This window comes from Stegodyphus dumicola, chromosome 1, assembly GCF_044657685.1.
Source record: "Stegodyphus dumicola isolate Sdum_Otavi_A_Nest chromosome 1, ASM4465768v1".
In the NCBI taxonomy this organism is placed as follows: Eukaryota; Metazoa; Arthropoda; class Arachnida; order Araneae; family Eresidae; genus Stegodyphus; species Stegodyphus dumicola.
This window is the reverse complement of record NC_140768.1, coordinates 56,427,298-56,440,309: the sequence shown is the minus strand read 5'-3', so window position 1 is coordinate 56,440,309 and position 13,012 is coordinate 56,427,298. Positions and strand designations below refer to the sequence as shown.

General features: G+C 30.5%; 1 protein-coding gene across 6 annotated transcripts in view; it reads right to left on the bottom strand.

The window, feature by feature from the left end:
* Positions 1-13,012, bottom strand: part of LOC118188921 (rab GTPase-activating protein 1-like) — a 113,422-nt gene that overhangs the window by 44,140 nt on the left and 56,270 nt on the right. For all 6 annotated transcript variants that reach the window (XM_085814930.1, XM_085814934.1, XM_085814923.1 and 3 more), the window contains exons 13-16: positions 12,207-12,320; positions 9,344-9,418; positions 7,554-7,679; positions 7,217-7,360 (exon numbers count right to left, since the gene is read on the bottom strand). In XM_085814930.1, the coding sequence (XP_085671056.1) occupies positions 7,217-7,360; positions 7,554-7,679; positions 9,344-9,418; positions 12,207-12,320 (459 nt within the window). The remainder of the gene's footprint in view (positions 1-7,216; positions 7,361-7,553; positions 7,680-9,343; positions 9,419-12,206; positions 12,321-13,012) is intronic.

The following is a 13,012-nucleotide window of genomic DNA, read 5'->3' as shown; positions in this document are numbered from 1 at the left end:
AAGCAACAAATAAAGACCCCAATGTTTCCATGTCTACATGGTGTCTTACTAGATTTAAACTGGTGACCTAAAATTTAGAAATTTCCAAAATCCAGAATTCTGGATTTCAAACTTTGTATTGCAAGGATATAAATAAGCTATTTAAATTATACAGAAAATAAAAATATTTAAACTAATAACATAACAGTATGATATATGAACAAAATATAGATCTAATAATATAAATAAATAGGAAATAAATTTAAAAATAGTTTCTTCTATTTAATTTCTTTCAGCTAGTTTGTTCCACTGTGGAAGAAACTTGCCAACCCTGCTTTAAAGCAAGAGATTTACAAACGTTTTTCTCTTCCTTCTGTCCTTATAACCTTTTTGACTTATAACAACAAACCTTATATTTAATAAAGTAATGTTTTTGATCTATTTTATAACATTATGAAAACTGTACAATCTTGCTAATTTATGTCCACGGAGGGAGAGGGAACTGTGAAATTAGATGATAATTTACATAATAGATAAAAATTTATACAAAAATTATAGCAAATTCATTTTTCAAGCTTTTTGCTAAAAACCAATACGTCAGTTTTACTTATTTAGATTTGAATACAAAACAAGTGTTAGCTAAAATTAGCAAAGTATATATAATGAAAATAATTCAAATAATCCAAATGAGTTTACTACAGTCGAAAGTCATTAATTCGAACTCGTCGGGACTTCGGCGATTCCGGATTATTGATTTTTCCGGATTATAGACCATCAGTTTAAATCTCGTAAGATGGCATGCAGAAATTCTAAAATTAAAAATATGAAACCGTAATTTATGAAATAAAGAACAATTATGATCTAAAGGGTATCAAAATTTGCAAAAAGAAAAAGCTTAATATTTATTTGTTTACTTTATTAAACATTTCTTTCAATGTAAGTTGTTTAAGTTTTGCTTCGTTTCATGTGATAATACTTTCTCTTTAATTCTATTAAACAGACATAATTCACATAAACAGACATAGTAGCAATAAAGTCAGTTACAAAGTTCCGCTGTTCAAGCCCTATAATTGCTGTGTCGAGAACACCGACTAATTTGTCAATCGAAATTTTTTCGTTTTCACTAACCTCTGTCACTTTCTTCGCTATCGGAAGCGAATTATAATGACGAGGAACTTGTTTTAAATCATATCAAAGACGGAGCACATCGAGATGAAATACTAATTTGGTAAGGAATTATAAGCCAAATAAAATAAAAACATCTGCCCTGAAGATAAGGATAGTGCTGACAGATCAACTTCCAATTCATTACGCGCCCGCTGCGGCGTTCCCCCCGCCGAGCAGCGTGAAATTGATAAACAGATTTTGGATTTCAAAACATACTTTCGCTTTAGATCCTTTACATATTAACAAATATATATCGGAAATTCTATTTGATATAATCGAAAGTTTAAGCTTACTTTTATAAAATTGCTCTTACAGTCTGCAATAAATAATAAGCTGGATCCAATTCGAAAATTAAGGAACAACGCAATCATCAACATTAACCGAAATAGATAATTAGATAATTTTAGCTTATACATCCATTATACATAAAACGTGCATGCGAAAACGTATTGTGCACTTGCGTACACTCATATGCGCAGTCGTAAAAGGTCTTACACGCACGCGTAAACGCCTATGCGCATGTGTCAACGCGGCGCATGCGGAGAAAGTTTTTAGTTTTGAGGTCCGGATTATAGATCATTCCGAATTATGGGTGTCCGAATTAACGACTTTTGACTGTATTAAAAAATTCTGATTAAAACTGCAGCATTTTGTTTAATCATCTGAAAGTTATAACATTGGACTGCACACATGTATTTATTCCTAAAAAAAAAAAACCTTCCTTTGCATTACTTTGATACAGCATTCAGTAACTTTAAGAGCTAAATAACTACATATCTTAAAATGTGAAGATAACAAATAATAATTTCCTTTCCTATTTCTACCCCAAATTCACATGATCTAATTTACCACTTTATTTGCATTACATATATTTCAGACATCATGTAGAAAAGCATGCATTAGAATAGTCTGCCCCTTCAATCAATGCAGAATGCATTTTTTCTTTCCTTTCACTTACACATGCAAAGGAGGGTATCAGAAAAGAGCATACAGTTACTTTTCCAGATTCAATAAACAGCATAAAGTTTCCCTTTAATTATTATTTGGACTTTTGGAATAAATGCTCGTAAATTAAAATATTTCTCTACAAGCTTTCCTTTTATTGATATGCTTTAAACAATACAGGAAAAATAATTGCATAGTCTAGTTTTGATCAGTCCGGTTTCACTATAAATTCTTTTCCCCTTTATACAGTTATACAGTCAAGTTTGTTTTTTGAACTGTTTATTTTATATGATTTAGAAAGTTTTGTTATACGACACATAATACAGTTTTTTCTGAGGTTTCCCATTATAAATACATGTGACCAGGCTCAGGTCCAGCATTTTGAGTGCCCTTTATAGATTAAATTGATTGACACTTGTGAGAACTACATAGCTGACACCCTTCATAAATCAGTACCCTAGGCAACTGCTTATAGAGTTAGGGCCAAAATTGTGGACACTTTTGGAAATTTTTATGTTTTTGAACTTTGTATGCTTATAGAAAATGTTACGTTTTGCAAAATGCAAACTTGTATACATGATTTTAAAGAGAATTTATTACTGAATTCAATACAAAACACAAAATTCAATTATTTGCAATACAAAAAAAGTTACATGTACTTTAATATAAATAAAAAACAGAGTTATGAAGTGGTTTGTAATGTCTAGCTTTCCTGGCCAATCACTGTTCTTGTTCTGAGAACCAATCAAATGTTAGTAACTGCCAGTAGAAGCTGACATCATGTTTACACTTGAAACAATTCATTATTTTGTTTTGTTCTGTAGAAGGAGGACCTGTTTCTTACACACTGCAACTGCAAGTAGAAATTTTTGTAAAAATTTTTAATATTTAGTCAAGAAGCAATGATATCAAATAAAAGAGTAGATTGGACACCTAGAAAGAGATGTAATATTATTGTGTTATGAGAAAGCGGTCTTTCCTATGCTGAAATTGCAAGACAGGTGGGTGGTTCAGTGCTACATCTGGAGTCCGAAAGTTTTGTTTACGATATCAGGAGACAAATTCAATAAAAAACAAAGAAGGAAAAGGCCGAAAAAGGTGCACCACATCTATTGATGACAGAAGAATAAAAAGACTATTTCTCCAAGATAGAAAAATGTCATCATCGGCCATCAAAAGTGATCTGAATGATGCTGGTGTTTCTGTCAGTTCAAGAACAATCAGGAGAAGATTAACAGATGTTGGACTCAGAGGTAGAATTCCACGAAAAAAGCCTTATCTTAATTTTCAGCAACGAAAAAAAAAAAAAAAAAAAGACTACATTGGGCAAAGGAACACTTTAATTGGACAGATGATCAGTGGTCACAAGTTATATGGAGTGATGAAACTAAGATATCGTTATTCGGTAGTGATGGGCGAAAATATATAAGACGTAGAATGGGAGAAAAGAGCTACATCTTGACTACATTCAAGCAACTGTGAAGAACCCAGTTAGTGTTATGATTTGGTCATGCATGTCAGCAGATGGTATTGGTCGCCTTCATGTCATCGATGGGACACTGAATGCCAGAAAAAATATTGACACTATTCTAGAACCAAAAACTTCTACCTTCTATCAGAGATCTCTTTCCCAACAATGCTTCGTTTATTTTTCAGCAGGGTTCTGCTCCTTGCCACACGGCCAAAATATCGAAAGAGTGGTTTCGTACAAAGAGCGTTAAATTGTTGTCATGGCCAGGAAACAGCCCTGACCTCAATCCTATCGAAAATTTGTGGCACCGTTTGAAAACTCTTGTCCGAATGAGGCGCCCATCAAATAAAAGGGAACTAATTAAAGGCTATAATTGTTTTCTGGCATCATGTAATAACGAAAGAAGAGCTTAAAACTCTTGTCAGCTCAATGAAACGTCGACGTGAAGCTGTAATCAAAAATAAAGGGTACCCTACTAAGTACTGATAACTCACTGCAATCATCACTATCTAATGTATATCGATAACTATTTTTGTTTAACTTTTTTTGTATTGCAAATAATTGAATTTTGTGTTTTGTATTGAATTCAGTAATAAATTTTCTTTAAAATGATATATACAAGTTTGCATTTCATGAAACGTAACGTTTTCTATAAGCATACAAAGTTCAAAAACATAAAAATTTCCAAAAGTGTCCACAATTTTGGCCACCACTGTATATCCTATACTTGTTAATCCTGTACATATCTATTCCTGGATTCTCATTATTGAGCTCTGACAGCCATTGCTGGAGAAGGTGGAGAGTAAATTATCTATACATGCTTAACGAAGACTTTCGTCTCAGTTTGGGAACAGTGCTTACAATTGTCACAGCTGTAAATGCTTAGCATGAAGTCTGTGAAACATGATATTCTTACTGCAGTTCAGTGTGACCATGACTGTTGCCCTTAATGCGTAAGCAATGGGTGTTTGTGACTTTCATGTTGAATTAATTTCTGTTTGTAAGTTTCCAACACACAGATCTACAATAAAGGTCATTTATGATAATTAACTTAATAATTATTATTATCATTTATGATAATTAACTATTAATATCCATTTAAAATAATAATAGTACTGAGTGAAAAAAATTGTGAAAGTTGTTCTATCATTAAGAAATGCAAGCGGCTCATTTTAGAACAAAAGCTTCATGAAGAAGGTGTATCATTTGCTAAGGCAGGCTGCAAAAAAGAAATGCAGTGGTCATCAGTGTGAAACTATAGTACAAAGTCTGAAATCCAGACATCCAATATCCGGAATGATCTAAAATCTGGATCTCAAACCACCAACGTTTTTCTAGTAGGCTTTACGCATGTGCATTTGAATCCCTCCTCCACGCATAATAAAACATCTGGAGAGTCCCGATTCTTAATTTCCCTTCGACACTAAATACCTTGTTATTGAGGAAACAATCATTTTAGCATAAATTTGTACAATCAATAATTTGGAATTTGGCTCAGTTGCTGCATATCTGCTGGCACACATCTCAAACTGAAACATTCCACATAGATAAATCGTTGATTTGATGCCAACCTGGCAAATCATTATTTATTATACTTTCCTTTCATCACCGCATGTTTATCAAAACATGACAACTTGAGTAATGACTCATGTAGCGATGCCTAAACAATTTTTTTATGTTATTAATTGAATAATAAAGGAGTATGGTAACCTTTTATGTTGACATAATGCCTGGCAATGATTACAGATTTAAGTTAAATGCACTAAAAGATGTTGACGATGACAATGCTTCTCAATCATCAATCAATTAATGAATGACGAAATCTGTAGTATGGTTCTAGATCCAGAAAATACCGCTACCGATAGTGAAAAACATGACAAAGTTAGTTACTGAAAACGAGAAAATTTTGATTAATAAGTTAATCGGAATTCTCGAAACAGCATGATTTAAAGACTATTGATAACAGAGAAAACAAAAGTGAAAATTTCTGGAAAGTCACTTTTATTTTTTTAAAGCAATGAACTAATATTCATATTTGTTTTACTTGTGAATCTGTCAACACAAATAAAGAGACAATTTCAAGATATTTGAAAGAATTAAGTGAAATCATACAAAAAGGTAGTTACACAGATGACTAAAAATTCAATTAATAAAAAGGGCTTTTCTGTAAAAAGTTATTGTCATGAACATTTATAGGAACCAATTAAAAGTCACGACATAGTTATAAAATTTCCTAAATAAAAAAAAATAGTGTTGCGATATTCAAATAAGAAAGCAAGTGTCGCAAAGGTTTATTTAATGATTAGTTCATGAACTATTTTGGCTCTATAAACGTAATGTTATTGCAGAGAAAATGGATTAGATTTCAAGATTTTATGTAATAGACAAGGTCACCTAAATTGTCTCTGTGATTAAATGAAAATGCACAAATAATTCTGCTTTCACGAAATAAGATTTCAATGCTTTAAACAATGGATAAAGATATTATTGCAATATTTAAAGCCTGTTATTTGTACTGCACTTTCTTGTAAGATATAAGAGCTGCAATAGAAGAAAAGGCAATTTCTTCAACAGAACTCTGGAGCAGCTACATTATCACAAACATTATTGAAAACACTAGCAAACCATGGTATGACAAGCAATAAATGGGCACTAAAAAAACTCAATGTAGCACATCGTTCAAATGATTTCACTGGTTTTGAAATGAATTTTGCTAATGTCACTAATATTATCGTAAAAACTGGCAGCAACTTCATTTCAATGAGCTAACAGAGTGCATCAAATCAAATAAAAATAAACTAGATAATGAAACAACAACAAAAAAAAAAAAAAAAAAAAAGATGAATAGCAAGCTTATCAAGTTCCGGAACTCAGCAAGAAACAAAGACTGTGTTCAAGTGCTTGCATAAGAATTAACAGCTGAACAACTATTTAAAATTATTACAAAGGCTGAAACCTTATCAGAGCATATTAGAGAAGTTGAATTGAAAATGAATGTAGTTTTAGAATTCACCTGATGACGAAAATGCAATTTGTTACTACAAAGAAATGTATGAAGAGAAAAGGTGAACAAAGAAAAGTGCATAGATATCGATATTATTATTTTTAGAGGAAAAAATATTAATTAAAATAACCTACCTTTTTTTAAATAATTTCTAACAAAGGTACTTTGATTCATAATTTATGTTTTATTCATTAAAAATAGGGGTACATTTAGTTCTTTGATTTGCCTGGGATATTGGTGGAAGCGACTTACCAGACTATGCAAGGTATTGCTGTATACATTTTTAAATATATTCAAACATCTTCATATAAATTAAAATAACTATTTCAGTATTCGTTTTCATGATTAATATGAAAAACTTAAATGAAAAGAATACACACTTATATTTAAGAAGAATTAGATTAAAAATGTAATATGTGAGATAATAAATGTAAATATGGTAATATTTAATCAATGACAATATGGTAATATTGCCATTGAAAAAAGGTAAATGTAGCATATTCAATAATCATATTAAAAAAATACTATCAACACTTACTAAGCTTTTGATCTGAAATCGTATTTGCCAAAGAAAATTAATATATACATATATATACACATACATATATAAATTATTAACAAAAAAGTATGAAATATCTGGACAAACTTACATCTAATAAAAATAAGTCCAATATATAGAAGACAACCACTAATGGAAATTTAGATGTGTACAAAGTAAGGAACCATTGAGAAGCAAACATATGCATTTCAATTCCTAAATCTGAGAAATGTGCATGCAACTCTGGTATATGCTCCTATAATTAAATGCATTAATTAATAAAAGTCAGAAAATGTTGAGTGATTATATCACATTACTAAAACTGTATATTAAATGAATTATCATAAAAGGTTATTAAGAAATAATAAATGCAATTTTGATAAAAAAGAGAAATATAGACTATATAAACAACTAAAACTATAAAAAGCAACAGCAAATTTATTGCTTACTTCAATCAATTTTTCAAGCTGATATAGTCGTAAATGAAGTTCTTCAAAGCTATTCTTAAAAAAATTTCTCAAGCCATACTCATACATTATTTTTACAAGGATACTAAAGGCTTGCTCTTCAGGCATCTGCAAAAAAAAAAAAAAAAAAGTTTTATGGATATCACACCTAAGATAACTAACTGTATCAAATTACTGAAAATAAAAGTATTTCTCCTTGTCTTAAAATTTGGTAAAAAGTACAAAGATGAAACGTTTTGATCAAACTAATATGTGCCCTAAAATTTAAAGGTGGTGGTGGTGAATTTTTCGTTGCATAATCTAAAAGCCAAACATATGATGAAACAAACATATGGTGAAACCCTAAAAATAAAGGAAAATTATTCCAAAACTATAGTTGGCTGTAGTAGTAGGTTTTTGTAACCTTTAGATATACATATTCTATTGTGTCTACTTAGCTATAACAATTTAAGGAAAAGATTTATTTCTACCAGATTCCTTTTCTAGATTACTATGTTGTATGTAAAATTTTACATTTGTTTCAAAATATTTCTTAGAAATTTTTATGTTTATTTGTAAATGATTGAGAAAAGACACTTCTCATTAATTAAAAAAAAAGAGCCAATCAAAGCAATATGAAAACTTAGCATTGTTCTGGACTAAAGCAACTCATTAATTGCTTTATGTAATACACATGTGTTCTATGAAATTTTAATTTTTCTCAAAAAATAGATAAATAAATTTAGGAAAACAAAGCATAGCTTTCTGTCACATGGAAACATTTGCATTTGGAAAATGATTCATAATAAAAATTTCACTACTTCAAGACAATAAAAAGAAGAAGTGGCAGTACATATTTACTATGCTGATTTGATTTAGGGGGAAAAAAACCCTCCAACTGAAAATATTTAACTTCATTAGACAGAACAATATTCATATTACAGCTATTTAGCTAATCAATCAAATATAACAAAATCTAGATTAAGGCAAGAAAGAAAGTTTATATAAGGAAAAAATAATATCAACACTGTACAAATACGAAAGACACATATGCTTCTTCTGTAATTATATTTCCAAATATCAGCTAAGTGCAGAAAATACACAACATAACTAAACTTACTGAAGCTAATATATTGAAATGAATCATAAACACACAGAGAAACAGATGCATGTAATGATATAAATATTTAAAACACTCGGAAAAAAAGGGGGGATGGTGCCTTAAAGACAATATGGAGGAAAATGCATTATATATAAAACTGAAATACTCACTACAGCAACTTAGTACAAACATGCTAAAATGCTACAATAAAACAAATGGGGGGGGGACAGATAACTAAAACACCTATTTAACTTGTTATTGTTAATAAGATTATTCTTGTCTGCAATAATGCCAGAAATACTAGTATAACAAAACTTCAAATTAAGTTTACACACACAGTTCCCACTAAATCATACTATCTATCTCCACTTCAGGTTTATCTATTTTGTAAAATATTTTGCTCTCATATTTTCTTGAATGCTTCAGAAATAATTTACGATACACATATTATATAGCAAACAATAAAACAAAGTCATAAATACTAAGAAAAGAAATTAATAACTGTCAGTAGAGCATATAGTTCTAAAATGTATCCAAACAAAAAACATACAAAATCTAATTATTTTGATAATCTGTGCATTAAAGAATCAAACAAATGTGAATTTTTTTTAAAAATGTAGTTGCAATTTACAAATGACAAATATAATATTATTCATATAAAAAATAGACATCCCCCATAAATAATTCTTACATGTAAAAGAAGAGCTGCTGCTAAAAATGACTGCCCTTGGCAATAACCAACTTCCGAATCATGAACAGAATAAGCCTGGGGAAAAAAAAAAAAAAAAAAAAAAAACTTTTTACATCAAATACAGATAAACGAGAAACTAAAATATTTATAAAATCTTAAATTAGAAATGTACTATACACAGATAAATGTAGAAAATATCCATCTACAAAATTCCAGTCATGGCTTACATCTAGCAAAAAGTAAAACAACAAAATTTTTTAATCAAGATTTAGGTAAGAAAATTATTTCAGTGTGAAGAAAATATTACTAAAGTAAAAACATAATTTGATTTTACTGAAACTATTTACTCCCTCCCTAAATATAAAAAGGATACATTTTTATGCTTGGAAAACTGGGTCATTAGGAAAGTTCTGCAATTTTCTTCGCATTATTTTATTACTGCTGATAACGAATAATTTGATCAAAGATGCTTAAATAAACAATCTTTTCTGCTCATGCTGCACAAATCTAGAATCTGTTTTGGAATAATTTTTGTTGCAGTGCAGTGCTAAAAATGGAGAACTCAAACGTTTATTTTCATCATATAATGCTCTTTTACTTATTTATTTATTTTCTAAAAAAGAAGAAAATGCTAGTCAGACTGCTCATAAAATTTGCAAAGTGCATGGACCAAGTGCTGTTTCTAATGGCAAATTTCAGAGGTAGACCAGAAGTTTAAGGGTGGAAATTTGGACTTAAAAATGACACCAGACCTGGAAAACTATCCTCTGTACATAACAACACATTAGAAGAAGTTATTGCTGGAAATCCATATTATAGAGTTCAGAAACTATCAAAGAAAGACAAAATATTCCAAAAAGTACAGCATATGATCATTTGAAGAAGGTAAGATATGTAAGCTGCAACAATGTATGGATACCACCAACATTACTACAAGAGAAAATGCTTGCATGAATTTTGGCCAGAGATTCTTTGCTGAAAATAAATAAAGAACCTCCTTTCTGAACAACCCAAATTATGCACAATAATTATACATTTATATACTAAAGTTAAGACAAAGCAATTAAAAAATTCCAAAACTCTTAAGTTTAAAAGGTCACACTTTTATTTTACCACTGATTTAATTTGTTTTAAATGTAAAGTATTAACCAATAAGCCTTACTATATGCCATGATCTGATTTATCAAAGGGATCCTCTCACAGATGATGAATCCTGGAAACCACTATGATGTTTGTCAATTACATATATATATTTTTTCCACTTTATTCAAGGCGTCGACAGGAACATTATTATTTATAGTATTGTTTCGTAGATCTTTCAGTTTCTAGCACACTTCTGTCACAGTAAACATCATTCTTGCATGAGACTCATGGCATATTGATCTTTTTCACCAATCACATGGTCAATGTGTTCAGTATTCTGCACTGTACATGGGCCCATTCACTTCTAACATCAGAACTTTCAAACGTTCTCCATTGTTAGAGAAAATAATATTTATAATAAAAGTTTGGAGATTTCTGAATAAAAAAAAAGAAACAAACAAATGCAGACAAAATTCAAATTTAATGTACATCCTCTTTCAACTACATCACAAATGCTCCAATAAATAATATTTTAATTCATGTCAAAACAAAAAATATACATTAATCTGACATGCTGAAAACTTTCACATAAAAGAAAAGAATACTTTAATCTCACTTTAAATGCAATTAATAGCACACATCGAACAGCAACACAAATAGCTGGAGAAGTAATACAGCACATAATGTAGTCAAAAGTCGTTAATTCGGACACCCATAATTCGGAATGATCTATAATCCGAACCTCAAAACTAAAAACTTTCTGCGCATGCGCCGCGTTGACACATGCGCATAGGCGTTTACGCGTGCGCGTAAGACCTTTTACGACTGCGCATAAGAGTGTGCGCAAGTGCAGAATACGTTTTCGCGTGCGCGTTTTATGTATAATGGACGTATAAGCTAAAATTATCTAATTATCTATTTCAGTTAATGTTGATGATTGCGTTGTTCCTTAATTTTCGAATTGGATCCAGCTTATTATTTATTGCAGACTGTAAGAGCAATTTTATAAAAGTAAGCTTAAACTGTCGATTATATCAAATAGAATTTCCGATATATATTTGTTAATATGTAAAGGATCTAAAGTGAAAGTATGTTTTGAAATCCGAAATCTGTTTATCAGTTTCACGCTGCTCGGCGGGGGGAACGCCGCGGCGGGCGTGTAATGAATTGGAAGTTGATCTGTCAGCACTATCCTTATCTTCAGCGCAGATGTTTTTATTTTATTTGGCTTATAATTCCTTACCAAATGTAGTATTTCATCTCGATATGCTCCGTCTTTGATATGATTTAAATCAAGTTCCTCGTCATTATAATTCGCTTCCGATAGCGAAGAAAGTGACAGAGGTTATTGAAAACTAAAAAAATTTCGATTGACAAATTAGTCGGTGTTCTCGACACAGCAATTATAGGACTTGAAGAGCGGAACTTTGTAACTGAACAAGAAATTATGTCTGTTTAATAGAATTAAAGAGAAAGTATTATCACATGAAACGAAGCAAAACTTAAACAACTTACATTGAAAGAAATGTTTAATAAAGTAAACAAATAAATATTAAGCTTTTTCTTTTTGCAAATTTTGATACCCTTTAGATTATAATTGTTCTTTATTTCATAAATTACGGTTTCATATTTTTAATTTTAGAATTTCTGCATGCCATCTTACGAGATTTAAACTGATGATCTATAATCCGGAAAAATCGATAATCCGGAATCGCCGAAGTCCCGACGAGTCCGGATTAACGACTTTTGACTGTATTTATATAACTAGAAATAAAGTAACCTTGCATATTTTGAACAAGGAATCTTGTCCTATTCCACCACTTTCTTTAAAATATTCATGTGCAGGAAAAGTGCGATTTATATCTCTCTGAATAGTTCCACCACAACTAGATTCCTATATTAAGAAATAAATAGAACAAAATTATAAGAAGAAAAATAATTTAAATAACTAAAAGCATGACTGGATAATATATGGATATTTTTGACATTAAAAACCTCCTTAAGAGTCTTTCCAAAATTTTGAACTGCTATGTTACACTATTTTACTATGCATGTATCATAAAAATTTTTTGGCAAATGTTGTGCATCAACATCAAGTCTTTAACCACTTCCCAGTTTTGCGCTAATGCCGTTCGGGTATTTGGAAATGGCACTTTTTTGATTTTCCCGAGCGCAACATTTTTTCCTAGTCTAATACACTGATTTGCCCGAATTTTTTGCTTGTTTAATGTGTAATGTTTCTAACAGATGGTGCTAGTAATCCAGTAAAGTCAGAATTGCAAAACAACTGGTTTCAAGGATAGGTTTTACTGAATTCTTTTACGCAAGTAAAGGCGCAAAATGTCTTTTCAATAGCTAGGTGTTCCGGCTACTGCAAATACTATTTCTTTTAAATATGGAGCTAAAATAAAAGAAGAAATGAGTGATAATGAGCAGCTTAGACTCTCTAAGCTGTCAATATCAAGATAACTCTGATATTGACACAGCTAGTGAATCTGAAATTTCACTAAATGATTCTGAAGTAATGACAGTTTGTTGTTTGATTTCTCTAGTAATGAAGAAACGGAAAGTATAGATAATCTAACA